Source organism: Strix uralensis, chromosome 9 (genome assembly GCF_047716275.1).
Source record: "Strix uralensis isolate ZFMK-TIS-50842 chromosome 9, bStrUra1, whole genome shotgun sequence".
Lineage (NCBI taxonomy): Eukaryota > Metazoa > Chordata > Aves > Strigiformes > Strigidae > Strix > Strix uralensis.
This window is the reverse complement of record NC_133980.1, coordinates 11,119,198-11,146,678: the sequence shown is the minus strand read 5'-3', so window position 1 is coordinate 11,146,678 and position 27,481 is coordinate 11,119,198. Positions and strand designations below refer to the sequence as shown.

The window sequence follows — 27,481 nt, the reverse complement described above, 5'->3', positions numbered from 1 at the left end:
GGTGGGTGTTGGCGCGGGACGGATCCTGTGCGGGTGCGGAGCGGGGTGACGCCGGGTCACGGGTGGGGGCCGGGCGGCGCGGCACGTGCTCCCGCACGAGCTGCGCGGGGCAGGGCAGGCGCGGGGGGCGTGGCCAAGCGGGGGGCGTGCCCCGCCCCACCCCTCCCCTCCAGCAGACCAGCTGACCCATCCTCCCGCCCCGCCACGTGACAGCGGGGGTGGGGGGGGGAGGCGCCGGCGTCACGTGCCGCGGGCGGCGCCCAGAGCGGCTTCAGGCGCGGCGGCCGGCGCCCCGCCCCCGCGCGCCCCTCCCCCGCGGCGGCGCCCGGCCCCGCCCCTGCGCGCGGCGCGGCTCCGGAAATGGTCGTGCTGCGCTGCGCTGCGGCTGCGTCGGGCCGCGCGCGCTGAAGGAGACTGAAGGTAACGGGCGGGGGCGGGGCGGGCGCGCGCCGCGGGGGGGCGGGTGGTGGTGGGGGGTGGGGGGGGGGGAGGGGGGTGACCGGTACCGGGCCGCGCGCCGCCGCCCCGGGCCTCGCGCCGCCGGGCCCCGCCACCGCCGCCACCACGTGGGCGCCGCCCCGCTCCTGCCGCCGGCCCCCTCCCTCGCCCTGCCCTGCCCCCGGCCCGCTCCGCTCTCCGCCGGGCCCGGCCCGGCTCCGCCGCCCCGGCGGTCCCGTGCGGCGCCGCTTCCGCGCGCCCACGTGCCGGCCGGTGCGCCCCGCCGCCGCGCACGTGCTCCCGCCGCCGCCGCCCGCCTAGGCCCGCCGCCGGCCGCCGCACGTGGTGCGTGCCCCGCCGCCCCCGCCCGCCGGTGCCGGCGGGGCCGCGGGGCCATGGCGGCGGCCGGCAGTGACACGTGTCCTTGGCAGAGGCCGCCGCCGCCGCGGGGGGGAGCGGGGCTGCCGGATGCCGCACCGGGCCCCTCGCCGCGCCCCGCCGCCCCGGCCCCCGCCCCCCCCGCCCCGCGGTTCCCCTCCCGCCGCCAAGATGGTGCCGGCGCCTCGGGCCTGCCCGCCGCCCCGGGACGGAGCCGGCAGCGCCAGCCGGTCGGGCCGCCGCCTCGGCCTGGGGGCGAGGCCGGGCTGGGGCCTGGCGGGGCCGGCTGCTCCCGCGCCGTCGCCGCGGCCTGGCCCGGCCCGGCCCTGCCGCCGGGGACCCCCGCCTCGTCCGTCCCTCCCCCGGGCGCCCGGCGAGTCAGCCCCCGCCGCCGCGGAGCCCTGCCTCCCGCTCCCCTGCTCGGAGGGGTCCGGAGCGCCCCGGCCTCGGGCAGGGACCCCCCGCCCCGGCTGCGGGCCCAGCGCAGGCCGCGGGCCCGGCCTCTCCCGGCGCGGGGGAGGCAGCGGCCGCGGCGGCTGCTCCTGTTGCAGATCCCCCTCGGCGGTTCCCGTTCCCTCCGCGGCCCCGGGACGGGACCTGCCTCAGCCCGGGCAGCGCCGGGCCGGCCGGGGAGGGGGCAGTGCGGGCCCGGGGTGGGCTCCTCCCGGCGGGGCCCGGGCTGATCTCTCTCTCCCCCTCCTTCCTCTCTCCCAGTCAGTCGGATGAACGGTCTCTGCAGGCCCGCTCAGCCGGCCCAGGTTTTTCCCGCGGGGGGGTGAGTATCCCGCTCGCTCCCGGTTGTACCGGCGGTTGGGGGACCGGGGAGGCCGGGGCTGTCCCCGGGCGTCCCCATCCCCTGTGTGACGCCCGCCCACCCCCCTCTTTTTGAAGAGACCAGTGCTAAGGCCGAGCTAAGATGGCCCAGGCCGCTGTGTCCCGGGGCAGGGCAGGGCAGTCGTACCGGGCTGCCCCTGCCAGGCTCTCGGTTCCCCCGTGAGTAGGGGGCCGGGGGGAGCACCGAGGGGTGCAGCCCAGCCCCTGCCGCCTCCTAAAACACCAGCACGACCCCTGGGGGGACCCCCGTGATGGGGTGGCAGCCCCCCATGCCAGGGGACAGCCCTGGGTGTGTGGGCGGGGTGGGTGTCAGGGCACTCGGTGGCCCGGGGGTGCCTGCGTGTCCCGGTGTTGGTGGGACGGACGTGCCTGGCGGGGCTGGGGGCCGGCGGGGCCGGCAGTGCTGACGCGGCTGGGCGTCAGGTTACAGGAGGCACCGCGGCTGCTCCCTCGGGTGTCCCGGCCAACAGCGGGCTCGCCGGGTGCCATGGGGTGCAGGGGATCCCCGGCTGGGTGCGGGGGGGGGGGCACTGCCTCTCCTTCCTGCCCTGGTGGCCTTTGCACTGGGGCGGGGAGAACAGCACCGGCTGCCAAGTCCCTCCTGGGGACAAGCCGGGAGGGTGCCCAGGCCGCCTGGGTGCTGGCGGTGACTGGGGACTGGGAGCTCCCCCAGGCAGGACAGCGGGCAGGAGCGTCGGTGGCGCGGGGGCACGCGGGAGCTGCTCCCTGCCCTTCCCGGTAGGCGTTTGCGGGTACGCCGGGGACCCGGCACCACCGGCAGGAACAGGTTTGGCCGGCCAGGGGAAGCGCTTAGTAGGTCAGCTGGGGTGGAGCTGGGCACGGCTGACGCCGGGGTGCCGCCGGCCCACCCAGCCCCCTGGAGTTGGTGGTGGCCTGGGTGCTGGTGGCAGGTCACGGGCGCTGGTGCCCATTTGTGTGGGGCACCCGGCCGGACTCTGTGGGGTCACCTCGGGGGGGGTCAGTCCTGCTGGTGGACATGGCTGGGGTTGGGGCACGATGGGGGACTTTGCTCCATGGGGTGTGGGGACCTACCCGCGCTGGGTGACCTGGCAGTGCTCACCCTCTCCCTGTGCCCCAGTGGGGCAGGAGGGGGTGGGTGGGGTCTGTGCCCTGGTGGGGTACCATCTGTGGGGCATGGCCGGTGTCTGACTTTACGCTGAGGGGCTGGAAATGTCCCGTTTTTGGGGCTGACGTGGACAGGAGACAGATGCCCGGGGTGCTGCCCGCCTCCGGCTTACGCCCGCTGTCCCTGTCCCTGCAGATAGCGAGGGGATCCTTATGCACAACCCCATGAAATGAACAAAGCTCCACAGCCCACAGGAGGAGCCCCGACAGCCCCGCACCCTGCCCCTTCTCCCGGACTGCCGCAGGTAACCGGCCCCTTCAGGGTTGGGGGGACCCAACTTTGCCTCCCCAGTTCATGCCAGGGGCAGCGGTGCCATCTCCTTCCCTCCCTGCCTCCCTCCAGCCGACGTTCCCACCCGGTCAGACGGCACCTGTGGTTTTTAACCCGGCACCGACCTCACAAATGAATACGCCTTCTCAGCCGCGCCAGGTAAGGGCTTTGCCCCGCGTTGGAGGGGGCGATGGGGGGGCATCCAGCAGCTTTCTGCCTCCTGGCCGAGTAGCCCCCACCGCTGTGGTGCCCAGGGGTGCAAGGAGCCTCGTGGTGTCCCTCGGGGCTGGCGTGTGCCTGTGAGGGGATGCGTGCCCGTGATCCGGACTGTGACCGCTGCCTGGGGACCTCCTGGCCCTGGGGTGGGGGGGGTAGACGCCTCCGGCTGGGGGATGCCCACCGAGTGACTGCTCTTCTCTCCTTCCTCCCCTGCCCCAAACCTCCCTCTCCTCCTCTCTCAGTTTCCAGCAGGGCCTCGGGCTATTCACCAGCAGGTACTAACCCACTTCCCCCACCCCGCATGCCGAGCACCCTGTCCTGACACTGCACAGAAACACCCACCCTGGGCATGAGGGGGCTGGGGAGCACGTGGGAACACCAGAGCTGGGGGACAGGCTCGTCTGGGGAAAGTGGGGGGGCACCCGCTCGATTTGGGGGCGGTTTCCCTGCAGTGTCTCCCCAGTTTCCTCGTTGCATGAAGCCTGCAGCATGTGGCCGTGCCTGTGCTAACCCTGGCCCAGGCTGCTGCTTCTGCCTGTGCCCTTCCTCATCCTCTTCTTCCTCTTCCTCCCCACTTCGCGGGGGTCTCCAAAGGCCCTGTGGTGCTGTGCAAGGCTCTGGACCTCCATCAGCCCTCTTCTGTGGAGGAGCTGCTGGGGACAGATCTGGTGATGTCCTTGGCTGGGCCAGCTGGGAGCCCCTCAAACCCTTCCCTGCCCCTTGAGGTCTCCCTATGGGAGACCCCAATGGAACACGGACACTGGGCAAAGGGCTCCCCAGCCTTCTGTCCCCTCCTCTGCCAGCCACCCTGCGTCCAAGCCCTGTCCCAATATGGGTAACTCCTGTCTCTCTCTTTCCCCTTTTCCCTCTGTACGCGTGCGCTTGCTAACAGGGAGGATTCAGGTCTCTTCAGGTAACACTTTCTCCTTGCCCCGGGGTGCGTGTGTGGACCCTTCCTTGCCCACTCGCTGCGGGCTTGAGCTGCTGCTCCTGGGGATGCTCCTGCCTGGCAAAGAAGCCGGGTTGGGATGAACGGCGTGGGCCGGCGGGGAAATAGCCGGCTCCGCACGCCCTGGCTGTCTGGCTCCGGTACGGCTCGGCACGGCGGGACTACAGGTCCCAGCATTCAGTGCGAGCGCCAGGAACCGGTGCGAGGCACGCCGGGACCCGCCGCCGCCAAGCTGCGTGCGGCCGTGGCCGGCTCCGGGCGCTGGAGCTGCCGGCCCCCGTCGGGCTGGGAGGGGGCCACGCCGGGCATGAGCTGGGTCGGGTGGACCCAGGCGGCCCCTCAGGTGCGTGGGGACAGGATGGTGCTGGGGTGGGGGTGTCAGCTCTGGGAAGGGGAGGGGGGGCGGGGGGGGGGGCACTCCCCTCTCTCCATCCCCCCCGCCCCGGAGCTGCTCCTCTCTTCCCGTGCCCAGGCTGACTTTTTGGGGTGATGCACACTGCCAGGCTGCTCCCCCATGGGGTGGAGTGGGGGGGTGTCCCACCCTGGGTGTGGGGGTGCTGGCGCCCCACCTGACGCCGTGCTCCATCTCTCCCCAAGCATTTCTACCAGAACAGGGCGCAGCCTCCCGCCAGCGCGTCCCGTGTGCAGAGTAACACGACGGCCCGGCCCGGCCCCCCTGCCCATGTGTATCCGGCTGCTTCCCAGGTGATGATGATACCCTCCCAGATATCCTACACACCTTCCCAAGGAGCCTATTACATTCCCGGACAGGTGAGGGCAGTGCCCCGGGCTCTGCAGGAGGGGGCTGGGGTGGGCGCTGGTGGGGAGTGTTGCCCGGGGTTGGAGCCCAGGTCTGTTTTGGGAGGGTGGAAGGCGTCCCCCAGGCTCTCTGAGCAGCCACTGATTTGAGCGGGGTGTTGCCTGGCTCTGTAGAGAGGCAGCAGGCAGCACTGGTCCCCCTCCTCGGCAGCCTCACTGAGGCACCTGGTGCCCACTTTGCCTGCATCCTGCTCCCTGCCCTGGCACCCAGCTGGTTCACAGGCAGGTTTGGGTCAGTGGTTTGGGGTACGTCCATGCCTCACAGGGGAGGTAACTGACCTGTTGTCTTCTCCTCCATTGCAGGGTCGCTCCACGTACGTCGTCCCAACCCAACAGTACCCGGTTCAGCCCGGTGCCCCTAGTTTTTACCCTGGAGCCAGCCCCACAGAGTTCGGGACTTACGGTACAGACAGGGGGATTGCTCTGCTCCCCGGTGCTCTTCCAGCCCCAGCACCCCCCTTTTTTTTTGTTCCCCTGCCTCTGGCCTCCCTGCAGCCCCGTGTGCTCAGGAGCTGAGCACAGACTCCTTCCTCCGCCAGCTTGCTCTGTGACTCTATTACAGGCTGTTTTGGGGAGCAGGGGGTGTTGCCCATCTCCCAGCAGCACTGAGTGCTACGCATCGTGTCCCACCAGTCCATCCACCCCCGCCCTTTTCCAAATCAGGGCTGTTTAATGTTTAACTCTCCTGGCAGAGGGCCAGGGCAGACTTTATCCCCTGCTCCCCCTCACTCACTGTCAAGGTGGTGAGCAGTTTTGTGCTTGCTGAACCCCTCCTCAGCTCCCTGCTCCCCAGGTTGCTGAGCCTGGGGTGCTGGGGCTGCTCCATGCCTGCCCTCTCCCGGCACTGGGGAGCGGTGATGTGAGCAGCCCCCCCCTTCTTTCCCCCGCTTGCATGTGGCCACCCAGGCTGTGACTATATTTAGGCTTGGTCGGTCCCGAGAGGCCCGACAGACACAGAAATGTGAGCCGAGGCCTCTGACCAGGCCCCGGCACGGCCGCAAAACATAACCGGGGCAGAGATGGGCTTCTCCTGAGCCAGGTACGTGCCCGTCCTCCCTCCCTTTTGTCCCGGGGCCTAGCTGGCCCCTTGGAGGAGGGAGGTGGCCCCTGGCAGCAGCCAGCTCCCACACTTGGGCCAGGGCATGGCTGCTCCTTCGTGTCGGGTGCTGGGGCATCCCTTGGGTGTCTCTTCAGGGTTCTGGGATGGGCTTTCCTCCCGCCAACGCTTTGGGGCTGCAGCTGTTCCCAGGGGAGCTGGCAGCAACATGCCTCTTGCCCACAAGACTGGGTGGGTGGCCTGGCACTGTGTGCCCCTCGATGGGCGAGATGGGCTCGCCCTGGGCAGCTCGGGGTCTCCTTCCCTCTGTGCCCACCATGCCTGGCCCGTCCTGGGATACGAGGCCCATGCGGTGCCCCTCCGTCCCCCCGCCCCCGGACAGAGGGGGTGGTCCTTGCCTTGGGGATGGGGCAGACACGGGCGAGTTCCAGGCTCAGCGCAGCCAGGAAGGCGCTGGAGCCGGAGGGGGCCGGGGCCCGGCTGTGCCTGTGTCCCGTCCCCCCCCACGCCTGTATCCCCGTGGCACTGCTCTGGGGGTGATGCTCGCCGATACCCTGGGAGGAGCGGAGCACCTCTCGGGGGCTGTGCCAGCCCTGGATGGGCTCCAGCTCTGCCTCCGGCCCCCGCCGTGCGGCTCCCTCCTCTGGGCTGGGCTCACCAGGGGCTTGGGCTGTGCGGGGGAGCCCCTCGGCCTGGGTGTGAATGGAGGGTGCGGACAGGGCTGTCTGGAGCCGCCCTTGGGCTGGTGCCGGCCCTGGGGAGATAAGGGCGCTGGCAGGAAGGCGGCCGCCGCCAGAGCCGGGATGCCGGTACCTGGCATGGCCGGGTGTCCCGGCGGGGCCGTCGGTGACGGCGTGGAGCCGGTGGGCACGGCGGGTGCCTGCGGGGCCCGGCTGGGCGTGGGGGCGGCGCGGGGACGCTCTGCTTCACGGGGAAGGAATTCGGTCAGGCCTGTCAGGCGGGTTGGGACAATCCGGGCCGGATGCGATGGGGGTTCGCTGTGGAGCGGCACGGGCTCCCCAGGCTCCTGACAGACCACTGTGTTTGGGAGATCGAGGGGGTCCCCACGACGTGTTTGGAGGACCTGGGTTGGCTGGTCTGACTCTCTCTCCTCTCCTCCAGCGGGTGCTTATTACCCGGCACAGGGGGTGCAGCAGTTCCCAGCGGGGGTCCCCACCGCCCAGGTCATTGTGAGCCAGCAGCCGCCGATCCCCCCAAAACGAGAACGCAAGACGGTAAGGAGCCAGGCGGCCCGGGGGGGGGGGGGGCTTGCATCAGGAGGGGACGGTGCCAGCCCCATTGCCTGTGGTGTGCAGGATGGGATGTGGTGCAGCACGCCGGGGAAGGGGGACGGCACGGGGGATGCCCCCCCCAAGGCTGGGGGAGCTCAGCGAGGGGACCGGGGTGCATGGCGGGTGCCGGCGACCTTGGCCGTCCCGGCGGGCAGCGTTGTGCTGAGTCACGGCTCCCGGGGGGGCGGGGGTGCCGCGGCTGCCAACTGCTGTCTGCTCCCGGAGATGCCGGCGCTCGGAGGCCTCGCGCGGGGCCTATTTATAGCGGGGAGCCAGGCAGCTGCCGACGTGGCCCCGTGCTGGGGGGCAGGGGGTGCTGCTGGGCTGGGGAGGGGGGATGCTGGCATTTCCTTGGCAGAGGGGCCTTGGCACCCTTCAGGCTCTGTTCTTGCTGCCCTGGGAGCAGGTCAGGTTTGGGGATGGGGAGAACAAGACCCGTGGCTGCACTGTGTCTCCCATCAGAGTCCCAGACCTGCATCCCTCTGCCCCAGTTTGCCCCCCAGCAGGGTGCCCTGTGGCTCCTGCTGCAGGCACAGGGCCAGTGAGGCTGGGGGCGTGTGGGCTGTGCCTGGAGATGCACAGAGCTCGCTGTGACTTTTGTGTGCCAAGGTGGATCCCCTGTGCTGTCCCTGAGGTGGGGGGTGTCCCCGCGGCCCCTATGCTAGTGTGGTGGTGCCTTGAGGTCCCCCCCAGCCCCTGGAGATGGGCACTGGCCTGGACACATGGCACTGGCTGCCTGGCACAATGGCTTGCAAGGCTTGCCCTGCCCCATACTGTCCCTGCCCACCAGGCATCAGGACAGGCCGGTGTCTGTGAGGTGCTGTGCCCCGTGGGGAAGGGAGGTGGCACCCACCGGTCCCCAAGCTGTGGATGGCCAGGGCAGGCACAGCGCTGAATGAGCCTCTCTCCTCTCCCCTCGAAGAAGGGGGTGTCCTGGGGGTATCGGGCCCAGAGGAAGGAGGTGGCCTGTGTGCTGTGTCCCCCACCCTGCTGACAGCTTCCCCTCTCTGCCCTGCCCTGTGGACAGATTCGGATACGAGACCCCAACCAAGGCGGCAAAGACATCACTGAAGAAATCATGTCCGGAGCAAGAACCTCATCCACCCCCACCCCTCCACAGGTAAGGGGACCCCCCCCCCCCAGCTGGGGCAGTGGGATGTGCACAGGGCACTGCTGGACTTACTCTTTGCCTCCCCTCTCCCAGGCTGGAAGCGGTTTGGAGCCCCAGGCCAATGGAGAGACCCCCCACGTAGCAGTTATTGTCCGGCCAGGTAAGTGTGTGTGCCGGGGGTGGTTGTGCCAGCCGGCACGGCTGCTGCCAGGCTCCCTGTTGTTGGCACTGCAGCGTGTGAGATGTCAGCCCTGCTGTTCCTCGGTTCACCTTGGGCTTTTGGGGTCAAATGCATTCCCTACATACCTGGGGACTGGTGTCCCCGTGTTGGCTCCAGGAGAGTTTATGGGGACTGTCTGCTCACCCCAGCTGTCTCCTGGGCACTGGAGGACCCCTGTTGTCCCCGTCACCTGTTTGTGATGTGGGTTGGCACATCTGTCCCCTACACCTCCTGCAGAGGGAGGGGTCTGGTGGGGGGATGTGGGGCGAGCAGTGATCCCTATCGGAGAGCCCCCCCCCCCCCGCCCCCCCCCCATTAACACCACCCACCTTGCAGATGACCGCCCGAAGCCTGCGCTAGTGGTGAGCAAGCCTGTCTCCCTGGAGCCCAGCAAGTCGGCGTCCCCGTCGCCTCCCCCTCCCCTCATCCCCGAGGTGGAGCCTGTGGTGCTCTCGGCCGTGACGCTGGTGCCAATGGAGCCCCCCGTGGACGTGGACACTAAAGTGGAGCAGGGCGAGGCGCTGCCCGACCCACACAAGACGTTTAGCGCCATCACTACAGTGCCAGGGGCTGTGGAGCTGCCCCTCGTGCCTGCACCCAACATGGACACGGTGGCCGTGGCCGCGGAGGAGGAGGAGGAGGAGGTGGAGGAGGAGGTCGCCATTCCCCTCCCAGAGCCCACCCTGCAGGCGCCTGTGCCCCCCGAGGCGTCGCCGATGCCCGTTGTACCCCCAATGCCAGCCGTGCCCCCGGTGCCGGCCACGCCGTCGCCGCCACCCGTCGTACCGCAGGCCCCCGAAGCACCCGCCAAACTCGCTTCCCCCAGTCCCCCACCGCCCCGGGAAGAGCCCTGCCCCGAGCCTGCTGCCGAGCCCGCTGCCGAGGCCAACGGGGTCTTAGAGGAGGTGCCTGAGCCGGTCCCCGAGGTGCCCGTGTGCCAGCCAGTGCCCGCGCCGGTGCCCGCGCCCACCCTGGACTCCCCCATCGCCCAGCCTGAAGAGCTGCCCCTGCCCAACGGGGTGGAGGGCACCGGCAGAGCGGAGCCGAGTGAGGAGCAGCCCGAGTCGGACGTCAGCCCCATCTCGGAGCCTGAGGAGCCGGCCCAGCCCGGCACCCCTGCCTCCCCCCCAGCAGAGGAGGAAGAGGAGGAGAGCGAAGGCCCGGGCGAGGCCCAGGAGCGGAGCTCGAGCCCAGCCCCTGCCCCTTCGCAGACCTCGGAGGCGACCGCGCAAGGTTGGGGATGCTGGGCTGGGGCGTGCAGGGTGCCCCAGGATGGGTGTTGGGTGATGTGGAGGTCATCCAGGTGCGGTGCTAGGCATGGGCTACGGGGAGGGTGTTGGAGAGGGGGGCAGGGTTAGGTGACTCAGGACATGTGGGTATGGGGTGCTGGGGGGGGGACACAAGGTGCCTGTGGATGGGGAGAGATGTCTGGGGAGTGCGTCTGTATGCAGGGGTACGGGGTGGGTACAGAGGGGTGCACGTGTGGGGTGCTCTGGGTCATGGGGAATGGGGTGTCATGAGGGAAGTGTGTTTTATGTGATGCCTAATGTGTGAGTGTAGGGTGGGTGTATTGGGGTTGTGTCTGAGGGCTGTACCCTGCTGTCTGGGGACACGGGGAGGTGCAGTGCAGGGAGGGGTGGCAGGGAAGGTGTGGAGCTGTGAGGCTGTAGCTGTGGGGGGCACCCTGCGTAGGGGTGTGCAAGTTCATAGGGGTGCCTGGGGAAAGTGGGGTGCCCTGGGGGTGTGCTGGGGTGAAGGTATGTCTCTCTATTTTTTTAAGCACTCTGTAAAGGAGTGTGGGGCTTACATAGGGGTACTGGGGCAGGATGGGGAAGATGGGTACACAGGACGTGTTTATACAGAGCACTGTGCAGGGGTACAGGGGGGCTATAGGAGGGAAACCTGGGGGCAGATGTGCTTCTGGGGAGCACCTCTATATGGGGTGGTGTATAGGGGTGCCAGGGAGGGGAGCATATATGGGGGCAGAGGTATGTATGGGGGTGTCCCCATAAGGACTGCCCTGCAGAGGAGTGTGGGTGTCTGCTGGGATCCGCTCAGGAGGATGGGGAGTGCTGCGCTAGGGAGGAGCTGTGGATGGGGTGTTTCACAGAGGCACAGGGTAAATTTGGGGTGCAGCAGCTGGATGGGGAGAGGTGTGAGGTGAATCTGTACGGGGTGTATTCTGGGGTGCTTGTTTAGGGAGTGGGGTGCCTTGGTGGGCTGTGGGATCTGCGGGGCTGCAGGTGCCCAAGTGAGTACACAGCGTGTCTGGGGACGAGAGCTGTGCTGGGGTGGCAGGACCACAGCCCTGTGGCTCCCTGTGGCCCCATCCTGAAGTTTGCCTGGTGTTACTGGGGCCTCGCTGGTGACCCCAGAGCTGGTGTCAGGGTATGCGGGGGACTGGGAGGGTTCCTGTCCTTCACCTCCCTGCCTCTCCTCCCAGTCGCCGTGTCGGTGCCAAAGAAGAAGCGAAGGATGAAGGAGCTGAACAAGAAGGAGGCAGTAGGCGATTTGCTGGATGCCTTTAAAGAGGTGAGCATCCTGGGGGTGTCCAGGCGTCACCCTGTGTCCCATCTCCTCCTGTGATGAACTTTGCTTTGTGCCATCGTGTCTGGGCCACTGATGCTCCCTGATGGTAATGAGGATCTGAGGGGGAGCAGACACCTGGGTGCGGGGTGTAGGGGGCAGGACCAGCCAGGCTCGTGGTGTGACTGCTGCCTCCCTCCCTCCCGATGCAGTCCCAGATCAGCGACAGTGCCTCAGAGGCAGAGAACAAGCCCCCCGCGTCTGCCCCTGCCCGCGAAGCGGAGGATGTGGCCCCCACCCGTCCACAGGAAGAGTCGGAGGAGACGTGGGAGGAGAAGGAGGACAAGCTGGCCCCGGAGAAGGGCAAGGCTGCTGACCAGAAGTACCGCTACAAGGAAGGTGAGCTGAGCCTTGGCCCAGGCCTCTGATGGGACCCAGCGGTGGGGAGGGTGGGGGTGGCATGGTCCAGCTGTCAAACCTCACGCTCTCCTCCTGTCTTGTCCCCAAACGTGGCACGGGGTGAGGGACAGAGGCCCCAGTGCAAGGGTCCTGACAGGAGGCAGGGAGCTGGTGGCATCTGGCTTTCTGTCGAAGCAAGCAGCATTGTGCTCGTGGTGTTTTAGGCTGGGGTAGCTCTTTGGTTGTCTACGTCCTGCCTCACTGGTTCTGGGTGGGCCTGGACCTGCCACATCTCAGAGTGGAGGATGCAGGACAGGCCACATCAGGATCTCCTTCTTGCCCCCCACTGCAGAGCAATGGAAGCCACTGAACCCTGAGGAGAAAAAGCGATACGACCGGGAGTTCCTGCTGGGCTTCCAGTTCATCTTTGCCAGCATGCAGAAACCTGAGGGGCTGCCCCAGATCACAGACGTGGTGTTGGACAAGGTCGGTGCGGCCCTGGAAATCGGGGGACTGTGGGAGGTGCCCAGGTTGGGGGTCTGGCTCCTCTTTGTGCCTTGTCAAGGCAGGGCAGGGACTTACCTGCTGTGCTCGGGGTTCTGTTGCAGCATCTGCAACGAGCCTTGAGCCTGGGGTGGGTGTGTGGGGGCACCTCGGGGGCCTTCTTTCCAGTTCCTTGTCCCGGCGCTGAGGCTGGGGGATGGATCCATCCCGCTCCTCTGCCCCCGGGCATCCTCAGCCCTGTGTACCTTCGCAGGCCAACAAGACCCCACTGCGGGCGCTCGACCCCATCCGCCTCAGCGGCATGAACTGCAGCCCTGACTTCACCCCCTCCTTCGCCAACCTCGGCCGGCCCGTCATGGGCAACCGGGGCCTGGTGAGTATCTCCTCATTTCACCCACGCCGTCCCCCTCCGCCTCTCTGTGATGATCAAGCCTTTGAGCCGCTGTGTCTGGGCCACTGATGTCCGTGATGGAGCTGAGGATCTGAGCAGGCAGATGGGGATGCCCCAGGAGCCGGCCTGGCTGATCCCAGAGCAAAGAGCTGAGTTTCTTCTCCTTGTGTCAGCCCTCAGGGTTGGGTCCCCGCCGCTCCCAGCAGAGCCAGAGGAAGGAGCCCCGCAAAATCATTGCCACTGTGTCCCTCAATGAGGATGTCAAGCTGAACAAGGCCGAGAAGGCCTGGAAACCCAGCAGCAAGCGTGCCTCCGAGGAGGAGGATCCTGAGAATATCAAGACGCAGGTGGGAGCTGGGACAGGTGGGCAGTGGGAGGGCAGCGGGGGGATGTGCCCGGCCTCTCACTGACCCTGTTGTCCTTGCAGGAACTGCTCCGCCGTGTCCGCAGCATCCTCAACAAGCTGACTCCCCAGATGTTCCAGCAGCTGATGAAGCAGGTGATGGAGTTGTCCATCGACACGGAGGAGCGGCTCAAGGGTGTCATCGACCTCGTCTTCGAGAAGGCCATCTCGGAGCCAAACTTCTCTGTTGCCTATGCTAACATGTGCCGTTGCCTTATGGGGGTGAGGAGGAGTTGGGGGGTCTCCCGCTGAGCTGGCAGGGGTTTGTTTGAGGGGGCCTTGGCTGAGGTCAGAAGGGCGCACGCCCTTCTGTGTGGGGTGGGGAAGCTGGGGTGAGTGGATGGAGGATCAAGTCTAGATTCTTAGCAGGGCATCACAAGGGTGTAGGGTGGCTTCCCCGTGATTTGAACAGTGTCTGGGCCTTAGCTGGCCAGCTTTTGGGGGAGATACGACTCATGCTCCTTGCCTGGGTTGTACCTCTCCCTGCAGCTCAAAGTGCCCACAACAGACAAGCCCACGGTGACTGTGAACTTCCGCAAGCTGCTGCTCAACCGCTGCCAGAAGGAGTTTGAGAAGGACAAGGACGATGATGAGATCTTTGAGAAGCGGCAAAAGGAGATGGATGACGCCAGTGCTGTGAGTTGGGGTGGGAGGCTGTGGCTGAGGGCTGGCATGGGTGTCCTCGGGGTGGCTCTGGGCTCTGAGCTACCCTGTGCCCTCCCTGCAGCCCGAGGAGAAGGCGCGCATGAAGGACGAGCTGGAGGAGGCGCGGGACAAGGCCCGCCGGCGATCCCTGGGCAACATCAAGTTCATTGGAGAGCTCTTCAAACTGAAGATGTTGACGGAGGCCATCATGCACGACTGCGTGGTGAAGCTGCTCAAAAACCATGATGAGGAGTCTCTTGAGTGCCTTTGCCGCCTGCTTACCACCATTGGCAAGGACTTGGACTTTGAGAAGGCCAAGGTACCCCTTGCCCTGCCCTGCCCTGCCTTGCCCTGCCCTTGCCTTCGGGAGGGATGTGACCATGACTCTGTCCCTCTATAGCCCAGGATGGACCAGTACTTCAATCAGATGGAGAAGATCATCAAAGAGAAGAAGACATCATCCCGAATCCGTTTCATGCTGCAGGATGTGATTGACCTCAGACGGGTAAGGCGCGTTGTGGCCTGTTATTGCTTGGGGACTGTCCTCTGTCCCTTATTTGGTCCCATGGAGCTGCTGGCCTGTGTCCTCTGAGTGCCAGCAGTCTGTGTATCCCTGGGAGGGGAGAGGTGGATATGTAAGCTGTGGCCAGCCCCAGAGACACCATGCTAGCCCCCAGCCCTTGGTTAGCATGGTTGTGGTAGTGGGCACACAGTAACCGGCAGCTGTTTAATGCAGGGGGGCTCCAGAAACTGAGCCCTTTTGTGCCAAAAGCTGCCACAGCACATGGGGAGCTGAGATGGCCGGGGCAGGAGACTGGCCTGAGGCTTTGAGGGTGGGATAGCTGGGAAGGGCAGATGTCTCTGCCTCCGTCCTCCAGCCAGCTCAGTGCCCTCTTCCCTCCTTCCCTGCCCTCTGCAGAATAGCTGGGTACCCCGGCGAGGAGACCAGGGCCCCAAAACCATCGACCAGATCCACAAGGAAGCAGAGATGGAGGAGCATCGGGAACACATCAAAGTGCAGCAGCTCATGTCAAAGGACAAGAGGAGAGGACCCCCTGGGCCATCCTCCAGCAGTGAGTGCCCAGGTTCGGGGTCGCCTGAGGCTGCCAAGGGTGGGTTGCTCCCACTGGGCAGCGCTCGAGGCCGGGCTGCGCCTGATGTCTGTCCCCTTGTGCCCAGGTGGGCGCGGGAGCCTGGTCGCAGATGATGGCTGGAACACAGTGCCCATCAGCAAGGGCAACCGGCCCATCGACACCAGCCGGCTAACGAAGATCACCAAGGTGAGGCTGGGGGTGCAGTGTGGGCAGCTGAGCTGGCTGCCTGGCCCACATCCTGCCTTGGTGTGGGGTTCAGAGCTGACTCTCTCTCTCTCCTTCTCTCTCTCTCTCTCTCTCTCTCTCTCTCTCTCTCTCTCTCTCTGCCTGCAGCCTGGATCCATCGACTCCAACAACCAGCTCTTTGCACCGGGTGGGCGGCTGAGCTGGGGCAAAGGCAGCAGCGGAGGGTCTGGCGCAAAGCCTGCAGATTCAGGTAGGCAACGTGGGGCTGGCTGGGCACCGTTGGACAGGGCGGGGGGGGGGTGGGTGGGGGGATCCTTCCCCCGGCGGCTCCTGTACCGGGGAGGTGCTGAACTCTGAGACTCCCCTCTTTTCACGCCCAGCATCTGATTCAGGGCGACCAGCCACGAGCACCTTGAACCGCTTCTCAGCGCTCCAGCAGTCAACTCCTGCCGAGAGCCTGGAGTCCCGCCGCGTGGTGCAGAGGTGAGGGCCCACACACCAAGGCAGGGCTGGCCGTGTTACTTTGCAGCCCAGGGAGGAACCCCCCAAACTGGGCGGTGGTCAGTCAATATATAGGCAAACGTATGGCATCTGGGCTGGAATAATCCCCCTGTGGCAAGATGGGGGCTTGGAGCCAGGGATGAGTCCTGGTGGCAAAGAAGGCTGACCCTACCCTGGGCTTCCTCCCTGCCGGTTGGCACTTGGGGGGCTACACCGGGGTGCTGGGTCTGATCTGGGAGCCCCAGGACCAGGTGGACATCAATGGGCTGGAGGGAGCCCTGTGGAGGCTGCGGCACGAGGTCCCCAAGGAGAGTTGGAATTGGGTTTGTTCAGGAGAGGAAAACAAAGGGGCATCTCGCCACAGTCTGCAGCAGGGGGAAGGTGTGGGCAGGGTGGGGCCAGCCTCTGCTCAGCCATGCCAAGGGTCAGGGCAAAAGGCAGAGGGTTTGAGCTGAAACGGGAGAAATGGGGAAAAGTTTTCCCCTGAGGGTGGTCAGGTGCTCAAAGACGCCCTGGGAAGGGCTGGGATTGGAGTGGGAGAGCCTTGCCTGTCAGAGCTCTGCAGTCTAGGGTCAGGGAGGGTGGCAATGGGCTCTTCATGCTGTATCTGTCCTCCTCCCTCCCAGGAGCAGCTCCAGCCGCGACAGGTCAGAGAAGGCTGGAGAGAGAGGGGAGCGGGAGTCGCGTTCGGAGAAGGGCAGCGACCGCCTGGAGCGTCCTGACCGGGGGGAGCGGGCAGACAGGAACAGGTCTGCCCTCACCAAGAGGAGCTTCAGCAAAGAGACAGAGGACAGGAGCCGAGAACGGGAGAAGCAGGGCGGCCCTGAGGCCGTGCGCAAGGCTGCTAGCATGACGGAGGAACGGGACAGGAGCCGAGAGACCAGTGAGCTGGGGAGGAGCAGTGTCCAGGGGGGCTGGCCGCGACCTGGGGCTCTGCCTGTCCCAGGCGGTGCCTGATCTTTGCTTTCTCCTCACAGTTAAGCAAGAGCCAGCACCTCCCGCAGCATCCCCCAAGCCTGCACTGTCGGAAGAGGAGCTGGAGAAGAAATCCAAGGCAATCATAGAGGAATACCTGCACATCAATGACATGAAGGTGAGAGGAGGGGGTGGCCAGGCACAACACCACATGGCCCCCATAACACACTCTCTGCTTCCCTGGGTGGTAGCACTGTTGGGCAGGGTGCTGGTCGTGCCTGGATGAAGAAGAGGGGAGCCGAGCCGGGCCGTGGGGCAGTGCTGACCCCCCTTTTCCCCGCAGGAGGCCCTGCAGTGTGTGCAGGAGCTGGGCAGCCCCTCCTCGCTCTACATCTTTGTGCAGAACGGCATTGAGTCCACACTGGAGAGGAGCACCATCTCCCGCGAGCACATGGGGGTCCTGCTGTGCCAGCTGGTGAAGGCAGGCACGCTCTCCAAGGAGCAGTACTACAAAGGGTGAGGGGCTGGGGCAGCCTGGCCCCAAGCTGGTATTTGCCCCTACTTTGAATTCGGCCCTGCCTTGAGCAGGGCTCATCTCTGAGACCTTCCGAGGTCCCTCCCAGCCAAGGGCACGGGGGCTGCTGGATCCCAACAGCCTCCCCTCTGCCCTGCAGGCTGCGGGAGATCCTGGAGATCGCAGAAGACATGGAGATTGACATCCCTCACATCTGGCTGTACCTGGCCGAACTCATCACCCCCATCCTGCAAGAGGAAGGCATTCCTATGGAGGAGCTGTTCAGGTGAGGGCTGTGCTCCTCTGTGGGGTTGCCATGGGGGGGCTCCTGGGGGTGCAGATAGCTCAACCAGGTCTCTCGTGCCCCGCAGGGAGATAACGAAGCCCCTGGTACCCATCGGGAAGGCCACCACGCTGCTGGTCGAGGTGCTGGGCTTGTTGTGCAAGGGCATGGTAAGTGCATGGGGCTCCGCGTAGCTGCCGGCTGCTGCCTCAGGGGCTGGAAGCCTGCTCGAGGCAGGCAGGTTGGCATGTGGAGATTGAACCCCTCTGCCACCCGAGAGGACGGCCGGGGCCATCCCTTGCCGTGTCTGGGGCATGGGGGTGGCATGGCCAAGCCACAGTATCGCCCTCTCTGGAGATGAAGGATGTGAGGTGCTTAGACTGTCTGTCTGTCCTGCAGAGCCAGAAAACCGCAGGCAAGCTGTGGCGGGATGGGGGCCTGAGCTGGAAGGAATTCCTGCCCGAGGACCAGGATGTCAACAAATTTGTCACAGAGCAGGTGGGAGCTCAGTGGCAGCGAGGGGCAAAGATGGGCCACGGGGGGGGACCCTGGGGGTCCTGCTGCCAGGAGTGTGGTGTTCCCCTGTCCTGCCTTTAACAGCTGGTCTCTGCCTGCTCCCCCAGAAATTGGAGTACACGATGGGGGATAGCTCGGACACGCCGAGCCGCAAGGAGCTGACCTCGGAGGAGCTGTACAAGCAAATGGACAAACTGCTGAAGGAGAACCCGAACAACCAAAGAATATACGACTGGATCGAGGTGAGGGTGTGGGTGCAGCGCCCGCAGATCCGGAGACTCCCTCCTGGCTCCCTCCCCAGCTCACAGCCCCTCTATCCTCCCTCCTCCAGGCCAACCTGAGCGAGCAGCAGGTCTCGTCCAACACCTTTATCAGGGCCCTGATGACGTCCGTGTGCCACTCGGCCATCATCTGTGAGTAGAGGGGTGAGACGGGGTGGGAGTAGGTCCCTCTGCTCCTGCTGTGCGCCCTCTCACACCCCATCTCCCACAGTTGAGAACCCCTACCGCGTGGATGCCCTGGTCATCCGCAACCAAGCCAAGCTGCTGCAGAAGTACCTGCGGGACGAGCAGAAGGAGCTCCAGGCGCTCTACGCCTTGCAAGCCTTGGTGGTGAAGTTGGACCAGCCTCCCAGTGAGTGTCGTGGGATAGGTGGGCTCAGGAGGGAGGTGGCAGGTGGGTCCCCACCCCAGCAGGGCAGCTGGTGGCTGGGGAATGGCAAGGGCCTCACTTTGTCCCCACCTCAGACCTGCTGCGGATGTTCTTTGACGCTCTCTACGATGAGGATGTCATCAAGGAGGAAGCTTTCTACAAGTGGGAGTCCAGCAAGGACCTGGCCGAGCAGCAGGGCAAAGGGGTGGCTCTCAAATCGGTGACGGCCTTTTTCACCTGGCTCCGGGAAGCTGAGGACGAGTCGGATAACAACTGAGCAACCGTGAGGAGGAGGAGGAGGAAGGGGGGGAGAGAGAGCAGGGCACCCTGGGGAGCAACTCCATCCCCTCCCACCCCTGGCCCCCCTGGACTTGCTGATGTCAGGGCTGAGGGACCTGCTGTGCCCCCCGCAGCCCCCCTCTCTCTTTTCAGTTCTCCTCCTCTCCCTCCTCGCCCCGTCCTGGTTCTGTTTGCGAGGCCTGTACTATGTTGTGATGATAATAAACGGATGCTGATGGAGGCGGCGGCTGTGGTGGGTCCCCTCGGGGCCCCTCCTCTCCCGCCTTCCAGTGCAGGCACATCAGGTCTCCAGGAGCGGGGCAGAGCACCCCTGGACTCATGTCGTGGGGAGGGGGGATGGGATGGGGACATATTTCTCCCCTCCTCTCCCCCCTCCTCTTCCTCCTCCCCACTTCTTGCTGAAATATAGAGAGATTATATATATATAAACTTATTAAATTTGGTTTGGGGACAGGAGCGTGATTTCTCCCCCTCCCCTGTCCTCTCTCTATTCTTCCATCACTGCCTGGATCCCCCCCTCTATGGTTTTTTATTTTAAATATAAATCCCCTCCAGCTCCTGCTCTGACACCTGGGGAGGGTGCCGGGGAGGAGGGGGGGTGACCCCTTCTCTCTGGGCCAGGCTGAGTCCCCTCCTCCCCGCCCAAAGCCCCCATCCTCCTCCCAAACGTTTAAGACCACAATTGGGCAAGCGACGGGGCGGCCCCCGCATCCGCGTCCCCTGTATTTATAGAGCGCCGGATGTGACGAGCCGCACGTGTAATTATTAAAACAAGGATTCAATTACTGGTCACGTGAATTTGTAAATAATTTTTTTTCTTTTTTTTTTTTTTTTTCTTTATGGAGTATTTAATTGAAGATTTAAAGGCATCTTTTCACCTTAAAACTGGAAATAAAAGAACATTGCTAAATAATGCCCCGTGTGCCGCTGTTGCCGCCCCCCTGTCCCATGTCCCTTGTGCTTGGGCTGGCGCGGGGGTGCCAGCCTAGAGCCCAGGCAGGGGCCAGCCTCCCCAGGCACCCCAAGGCAGACGGTAGGTACCCCCCACCCTGGGGCTGGGAGGGTGGCAAGGGGCTGGGCTATGCCTGGAGCCAGGCCCTCTGGGATCCCCCCTCACTAGCTCTGCCTGGCGCACAGGGTGTCCCGGGGTGGGGTGGGCAGCCCTGCCAGCACCCCAATGTCCCCAAGTGTCCCTTTTCCCATGGGCACAGAAGTGGCAGGACCTGGGTGCTCTGCTTGGGCTCTGCCTTGGGGCAGGAGGTGGGAGAGGTGAGCTGCTTTCTTAGGGTGACCATTGTCTTGCAAGGTGGGGGGAAGATGGGGCAAGCCTAGGCTGTCCCCAGCCCTGGTGGGGTGTCCCTGCTGGGGCCTGAGGCTGCCCCCCCTTAGGGCTGGGCTGTGCTTCAGTGGGTTGGGCTGCCTCGTGCTGAGTCACCCTGGCCATGGCCCAGAGGGTGCAGAATAATTAACCGGAGACTGTTCCCCAGATGAGAGGCCGATCTGTCTGAGCTGTAGCCCTGGCACCACTAGTGCTGGCAAGCAGTTGTCAGGGAAAGGCCAGCAGGGCCTCGGTTGGGGGGGCTACTGGCCAGGAGCTCCCCCTGCCCAGGAGTGAGTAGAGGGAGGCCCTTGGGCTGCTCTGGTACTCTGGTTGCTAAGGGAGAGGGTGGCACCCTGGCAGTGCCCTCCTGCGCCCCTCTGTGCCAGGGAAAGGTGTTGCAACATTGATTGCTATCAGTAGGTTTCAGAATAAACAGATGTCTTTGGCTGCAAGTTAACCCTTGGCCTGGCCTCAGTGCTGGCGTGGATCTGCTGCCAGGGAGGTCACTGTGGTGCCATCAGATGCGATGTCCTAAACCCTGCACCCACCAGCCCCAAACCCAGCCCCAGTGAGGTGGGACCCCCAGCTCTGGGTCAGGGGGTGCAGGTTCACTCCAGCACCACCCGCACCTCTGTGTGTGGGGCGGCAGGCAGGGCCAGATGCCCCCACTTTCGTGGGCAGGCCTGGGGCTGAAGGGAGGCTGTGTCCCTGCCCCTTGTCCCCCCGCTCCCCGGGGCCGGGCCGCGCCCCTGCCGGGGAGGGGGGGACCGTGGCCGGGGTGGGGGGGCGGCGCTGTCCGCGGTGCTGGCACGGCGCTCTCCGCGGTGCCCGGCCTTCCTCTCCTCCTCCTCCTCCTCCTCAGCCCCCTCCTCTTCCTCCGTCCATCCTCCTCCTCCCCGCGCCCCCCTCCTCTTCCTCCATCCCCCTCTTCCTCTTCCTCCAGCCCCCCTCTTCCTTCATCCTCCCCGGCTGCCTTCATCCCCCTTATCCTCTCACTCCTCACCTCCCCTTCCTCCTCTTCCTCCCAGCCTCCCTCTCCCCCATCCACCCCTTCCCTACTCTTCCTCCTCCTTCACCCCCTTCGTCCTCCTCTTCCCCAGCCTTCCTCCTCCCTCCCTCTCCCCATCCTCCTCCTCTTCCTCCCCATCTCCCTCCCTCCTCCCGCCTCCCCCTCTCCCTCCTCTTCCTCCCCCAGCAGTGACGTCTCTGGACGTGCTGCTCCCCGGCCCGGCGCAGGCACCGCTTGGGGCTCCGGCACCGCGGTCCGGCCCGGCCCGGCCCGGCTCGGCCCGGCAGCCGCCTCCGGTGGGGCGCGGGCGCTGCCCGGGGCCGCCCATGCGGCCGGGGGGCGATGCGGGCGGCGCGGAGCCGGCGGTAGTGCCCGCACCGGGGCCCCCCCGGGAGCATGGGCTGCATCGGCTCCAAAACCACCATCGGTGGGTGAGCGGCACCGGGCTGGGACCGCGGGGGGGGGTTGGGGGCTCATGGGGGGTCTGAGGATATGGAGGGAGCGGGGGGGGGGCTTGGGGATGTAGAGTGTAGGGGGGTGCTGGGGGGGTGTGGGAGGCTGCTGGGGGGCGGCCGGGGGTGATGCGATGAGGGGGATGGGGGATGTGGGAGGGTGGGGGGCGGGGGGGTCTAGGGGATGGGGCGACGGCGTACGGGGTGGTTTATGGGCTTGGGGAAGCTGTGGGGGCTGGGGGAAATGCGGAGGGGGGCACAGAGGATTGGGGTGCCTATGGGTGGGGGGGACATACAGGGAACTTGAGGACTGGGGTGCATACAGGGGATAAGAGCTATAGACGGGTGGGGGTTTGGGGGCCCGGGGATGTTGCTCTGGGGCAGCTGGGTGGCCCAGGGGGTGCGGGGAGATATGGGGTGGGGGGGGGGATGTGTAGGGATTGGGGGATTGGAGGAGCTGGAGAGCAGCTCTGGGGGAGCTGGTGGGTGGTGTGTGGGGTGCAGGGGGCTGGGAAGGGGATGTGGGACTGGGGTGCTGGTCAGAGGCCTGGGAGGGTATGGGGGTGCTATGAGCGGGAGTGAGGTGTTTGGGGGGGCTATTGGAGGGGCTATGGGGGCTGGCAGGGGTGTGCTGCAGGGTGTGGGGTGCTGCGGGGGTGCCACAGATGTCCTGGGGGTGCTGCAGGAGGGACGGGGGCGATGGGGGCTGTGGCTGTGATCCGAGGGTGTTCTCGGGGCTGGGGCTGGTGGGGGCCGGGCCAGAGCTGGGGGTGTTGCAGACATGCTGGGAGGCCCTGGGTGTGCTGTTGCTAGGAGGGGAGGGGTGTCGATGCTGGGGTATCACCACGGGGTGCCCCTGCCCACAGCCGGGGGTGGGGACGATGCTGTCAACAGCTTCTCCAGGAGCCAGGGGCTACCCCCAGATAATAGGGGAGCATGGTTTGTCCCCCCATATCCCACCCCACAGCCGGTTTATGTCAACTGGGCCCACCTCGGTGCAGGGAATGAGGCTCCGTGAGGGCTGGCCTGGCCTGGGGGCTGCAGTGGCAGGGGACCCTCCCGGGCCCCGGTGCTTGGGAATCAGTCCCCGATGGGGCGGGGGCCCATCCATTTGGGGTGTCGGTGCCAGGAGGTCAGGGTGGGGGATGGGTGTGGGTGCTTTTATCATCCCCATCCCATTTTGCTCCTTTCCCTCCTGCCCCAGAGATGGGGAACTGGGGAGTGGGGTGTTGGAGATGGTGGAGGAGCGCCAGACCCCCGCAGCACGGCCCAGCGCTGCCTCCGTCCATGCACCCAGGCCCAGTCTGTACCCCCACACCCTGGTCTAGTTGCCCCCACCCCTCCCAAAACAGCTGCCAAGCCGGGACGGGCGCCCGGTCCCTTGTGCCAGGCTGGGGCTGTGTGTTACCGCTGACACAGGCGGAAGAGTTGCCTGGGCGTGAGTCACCCGTGCTGCAGCACCCGGCTGCTCCGGAGCAGCTCTGCAATGAGTTGTGTCTGGTCTCAGACTGGGCAAGAAGCTGCTACCCCGGGGTGGGGGGGCGGAGGGGCCTGCCAGGGGAATGGAGGTGCTGACGCCGGCCCCGGCTCTTCCTGCAGTGGCCGTGGACACGACGCTGTGCGTGGAGTGGAAGGAGGTGAAAGCGCTGTCGCCGCTGAGTGCCACCCGCCCACTGCCCCGCCTGGCACGCCAGGCCTCCTTCGACAGCCAGGACTTCCTCCAGGTACCGCTGAGCCCAGCCATGCCTGGCCGAGGTGCCTGTGTGCCGGTACCCCATGGTGGGACACCCGTCCTGGCCGTGGCTGGGGGCACAGGGGGCTCCACTGCCCGCCTGGCCCTGCCAGCTCGCAGCCGGCTGCGGGGCTGCTCTGACGTCAGCCGCGAGCCAGGCTGTATCCTGGGAGAAATCAGTCCACGGTGCCTCGTTGCCATGGTAATGCAATTTGTTGCGCGCCTCCAAATCCCGCATCACTTCCCCCGTGGCCATGGGCTCGGGGCCTGCTGTGGCCAGGACAGGCAACGGGGACATGCAGCGGGATGTTCTGGCATGGCGAGTGCTGCTGGGGAGCAGGCACTGGGGAGCCTGGCCATGGTGACCTTGCACACACATGTGTGTGTGTGTGCACAAGCTGGGGAGGATATTCAGTGGCACCAGCTCGTATAGGGCATGTACACGTGTGTGTGTGTGTACATGTGCAGACACGTGCGTGTATACAGTGAGTACCCGTGTGCGTGCAGTACAGGCACACTTGGAGTGCACACAGTGAGCACACGTGTGTGTGCAGGGAGTTCACGTGTGTGCACGGTGAGAAGGGCCCCACTCTGCAGGGTGTGTGTGAGCGTGGATGCGTGTGCGAGTGCACATGTGTGTTTCTGGTCAGCGTGTGTGTATCAGTGTCTCTGTGTGTGACGTGGTTACGTGAGTGGGCACGTGCAGGCGCGTGTGCGCTGAGCACGTCTGTGCAGGTGTGAGTGTGCACACTGTGCACAGGTGTGCTAACCATGGGAGCGTGCACACAGGCACGGGGGTGTGTGTACCCACCGCTCTGCGGGTAGTGGCTGTCACCATCCCTCTGCACACATGTGCGCACGTGTGCCTGTAACACACATGTGTGCACAGACACCCCAGGCCCCGCGGGGAGGGCACGGAGCAGGGCCAAGCCCCCTCCCAGGGCAGGGGGGTCCCAGAGGGGGAGTGGTGGCAGGCAGCGGGCAGGGTGGCCGGGGGCCATGACGCCCCTGCCCGCTCCGGCAGGTCAATGTTGAGGACACTGTCGAGATGCTGCCCAAGTCGCGGCGTGCGCTGACCATCCAGGAGATTGCCGCCCTGGCCCGCTCCTCGCTGCACGGTAACTGCTCGTCTGGCTTGTGGCGCGGGGGTGCCTGGGGGTGCCATCCAGGGAATGGGGGGGGTCTCCTGTGAGCAAGGGTCCTGGGGTTCTTGGAGAGGGCATTGGGGTCACCCCTCTGGGGTTTGGGGGGCCTCAAAGTGTCCCTGGTGGCACACAAGAGGAGAGCAATGGGGGGTGCCAGGGCCCGAGGGCCAGAGGTGGGGGCTGCGGGGTCCCAGGGTCATGGGCTTCCTGGAGGGGACTCGGGGTGCCCGGGGGGGTGCTGACACGGGGGCACATCTCGCAGGCATCTCGCAGGTGGTGAAGGAGCACGTGACGAAGCCGACGGCCATGGCGCAGGGCCGTGTCGCCCACCTCATTGAGTGGAAGGGCTGGTGCAAGCCGGTGGAGCCGCCGGCCGCCCTGGAGAGCGCCTTCAACTCCTACTGCCACCTGAGCGAGGGCGAGCAAGAGGCGCGCTTTGCTGCCGGTGGGCACTGCATGGGGTGCGGCTGGCGGGCACGCTCCCCGCCGTGGGCAGGGGTGGTGGGCCGGGTTGTCCCCATCCCACCATCCCTCCATTGGTGTCACGGCACTGTGGGCACAGAGGCACCGGGGCAGAGGGATCGTGGGGGCACCTCCCGGAGCGCGCGTGACCCGTGCCTGTCCTGTGCCAGGCGTGGCGGAGCAGTTTGCCATCGCTGAGGCCAAGCTGCGAGCCTGGTCCTCCGTGGACGGGGACGACTCCAACGACGAGTCCTATGACGAGGACTTCCTGCCCTCCACGGAGAGCTCCCAGCCTGCCGGTAAGCACCACGGGAAGCGGGCACCCACCGGGCGGGCAGGGTGTCCCGCTGCCAGTGCCAAGGGTTGAAGGAGTCGGGGTGCCCCATCCCTGACCATCTTCCCCAGCCTGGCCACCCCCTTACAGGGCAGTGCCCCTGCCTGGCACCATGGCAGGCAGTGCTGTGCAGGGATGGGGAAGCCCTGCAATGTGACCCTCCCCGGTGCCAGAGTGTATTTTGTTTTTCCTTTGATGGTCACCAGTGTCATGCACACAGAAATTTGTGGGCAAATGATGCCTGGCACAGGGCTGCTCCCATCCTGCGGGGCATGGGGGGGTGCAGATGGCAGCCCCCTGTGCCATCAGCCCTGCACTGACCCTGGGCATCCCGGTTTCCCGCAGAGCTGCCCAGCACGGTGCCCACCAGCGCGCTGCTGCGAGACCTGCTGCAGGGCCACCTGTGCCAGCTGGGCGTGCGGCACGGCTCCTGCGAGCCCGAGAGCGACTCCTCGCACACTCTCTCCCCCGAGACCCTCTGCTCCAGCCTCTGCAGCCTGGAGATGGTGTCCCCCTCCGAACTCACTGCCAAACTGCTGGGCTCCCTGGGGGGCGAGGACCTGCTGCTGCCCAAGCTGCCCCCCCCGGCCAGCCAAAGTGCCTTGCGGGGCCTGGCACGGCTCCGGTGCCAGGACTCCCTCTACTCCGTGTCCTACGCCGAAGCCTGCCTCTCACCCGCTGAGGATGAGGTGGTGCTGAGCAAGGACTTCCCACTCCGCCGGAAAGTCTCCGACGTTGCGTCCTCCGGGGTGGCATCGCTGGAGGAGGAGGAGGAGGCCGAAGAACCCTGATGCCCCCCTGGGGTGCCCTGCCTCTCCCGGCGGGGGTCCAGCCCCCCCGCCACCGCCCTCCGGCCGGACCCCACACTGGGCGATGGACAGGCCCTGCTGCTGCTCCCCCTCACTATCGGGGTGCAGAGGGGGGTCAGGGGGTTGCTGCAGCTCCCCCCCCCGGCCAGTGTGCCCCTGCCGTGCCCTGGCCCTGCTTGGCCACATCGTTGCCCTCCTGGATTTTTGCATGAGAGCAGGGAAGGGGCACAGGGAAGGGCTTGGGGGGGTCCGACCCCTGCTCTGACGCCCAGATGTGCCCCCCAAAACTGATGGGACCGAATCAGTGGGGCTAGTTGTTCGCATGTTCCCCCCCCAAGACTGGCCCGGGCTCCCCTTTTGGGCACGAGGCCCCCCCTGTTGGCATGGCTGAACCTCTCTGAGCATCCCGTGGTGCCCCCGCCCCATGTCCGGCACCCTCGGCTCAGGGCGGTGGGGGGGGCGCAATTTGGGGAGCGGGGACTTTTCTCCTCTCTCTCCAGCCGGCTTTTATCAGACTGAGTTTTAAACTGTGAACTGCTGCGCCTCGGGGCACGGGGCCGGTGGGGGGGTGCCGGGGGGGCTGTGGAAGTGCTGCGGTACCAGGGCTTTCTATACTTTTGTACGCACGTGAGGCCGGCACGGGAAGACTGCGGGGCCGGGTGGGGGCCGGGTGGCCATGAGCCCCCAGGCTGGGGTTTTGGGCCACCAGCGACAGCATCCCCAAGCCAGCCCCGTGGTAGGGGGCTCAGCCCAGCCAGGGCCCCCCAAGTCTGCTGTGGGGCAATGTGGGGTGGAGAGAGGGGGGAGGCGGCGGGACCGACGTCCCCGTCCCTGTGTCACTCACCCCTAGCAGGGAACCAAGTGCCTACATGGAGGGCGACCAGCCCCCCCTGTCCTGGCCGGGGGTGGCGCCCCGGCTCCGGGGCTCCCCTAGGGCCATGCTGGGGGTCCGGGCATGCCGTTTGGGGGAGGAATGCCAGTTTTTGCCAACGCTTGTGCCCCCTTTCCCGCATGGCACGTGTTCTCGTGGGGCTGCTCTCCCGCTGCATGCTGCTCCTTGCCCAGCCCAGCCACAGCCCTGCACCCCAGGGTGCCCCCAGCACCCACTACACTCCTGCTCCTGCACACCCTCCCCCCAGCACCCCCATCAACCTCCACCGGGCACAGCACCCATTCCCCTTCCCTGCCCTGGGCTGCCCGGCTTGGGGCTGGCTCCCCTCTCCCTGCATGGCCAAGCTGTGAGGGTGTGCAGGGGCCAGCAGGCCCGACGCCACACTGATGGGCTCCCTGACACCCACCACCACCCCCTTTCTGGAGACAGCAGATACTCCCCACTACGCTGGGATGGGCTGGGGGGTACAGGGTGCCTGCATATGGGGGGGGGGGGCTTTGCTCTGCCTGTGTGTGTGTGTGCGTGTGCACACCTGGGGGGTGTATGTGCATGTGCACGCGTGTGCATGCCCATGGGAGCTGCCTGAGCCCCCCGCCCCACTGCAGCAGTACCCCCATGGGGTGCCCACACCCTGGAACCCCCTCCTCCATCCCACAAGGTCTCGAATAAAGTCCATTGTGCGAGCTCTGCGCCGGAGCCTCTCCTTGCGGGTGGGGGGCACCTCCTCCCCGGGGGGGCTGGGAGCCGGTGACAGGCTGGCGGT

General features: G+C 66.3%; 2 protein-coding genes and 2 non-coding genes across 12 annotated transcripts; all 4 read left to right on the top strand.

Moving 5' to 3' along the window:
* The first annotated feature begins 330 nt into the window (after positions 1-330).
* Positions 331-19,354, top strand: EIF4G1 (eukaryotic translation initiation factor 4 gamma 1). Of its 9 annotated transcripts, XM_074878636.1 has the most exons (35): positions 331-420; positions 1,531-1,591; positions 2,933-3,041; positions 3,140-3,226; positions 3,529-3,561; positions 4,179-4,199; positions 4,833-5,006; positions 5,358-5,457; positions 7,234-7,346; positions 8,431-8,523; positions 8,608-8,674; positions 9,071-9,967; positions 11,178-11,266; positions 11,473-11,659; positions 12,012-12,145; positions 12,399-12,536; positions 12,728-12,901; positions 12,982-13,179; positions 13,447-13,593; positions 13,685-13,921; positions 14,003-14,107; positions 14,522-14,675; positions 14,782-14,882; positions 15,030-15,132; positions 15,263-15,365; positions 16,010-16,266; positions 16,361-16,476; positions 16,642-16,814; positions 16,973-17,098; positions 17,184-17,265; positions 17,495-17,593; positions 17,719-17,853; positions 17,943-18,024; positions 18,104-18,244; positions 18,358-19,354. In XM_074878636.1, the coding sequence occupies exons 3-35, from the start codon at positions 2,967-2,969 to the stop codon at positions 18,537-18,539; spliced, it is 4,923 nt and encodes a 1,640-aa protein (XP_074734737.1). In that variant the 5' UTR covers positions 331-420; positions 1,531-1,591; positions 2,933-2,966; the 3' UTR covers positions 18,540-19,354. The 9 variants fall into 9 exon arrangements, with proteins under 9 accessions (XP_074734737.1, XP_074734739.1, XP_074734741.1 ...); XM_074878638.1 differs by lacking the exons at positions 3,529-3,561; positions 4,179-4,199; XM_074878640.1 differs by lacking the exons at positions 331-420; positions 1,531-1,591; positions 3,529-3,561; positions 4,179-4,199 and having other exon boundaries at positions 2,938-3,041; positions 12,417-12,536.
* On the top strand, positions 11,312-11,388 carry LOC141947531 (small nucleolar RNA SNORD66). Its single transcript, XR_012630186.1, has one exon. It is a non-coding gene; the product is annotated as a small nucleolar RNA SNORD66 (small nucleolar RNA).
* LOC141947532 (small nucleolar RNA SNORD66) lies at positions 12,581-12,653 on the top strand. Its single transcript, XR_012630187.1, has one exon. It is a non-coding gene; the product is annotated as a small nucleolar RNA SNORD66 (small nucleolar RNA).
* Positions 19,355-21,218: 1,864 nt separating the features above from the next.
* Positions 21,219-27,401, top strand: FAM131A (family with sequence similarity 131 member A). Its single transcript, XM_074878189.1, is given in 7 exon segments — positions 21,219-21,274; positions 21,276-21,319; positions 22,944-23,068; positions 24,101-24,194; positions 24,484-24,666; positions 24,854-24,982; positions 25,363-27,401. Coding segments are annotated over 7 exon segments (1,077 nt in total). The 3' UTR covers positions 25,809-27,401.
* Positions 27,402-27,481: the final 80 nt, after the last annotated feature.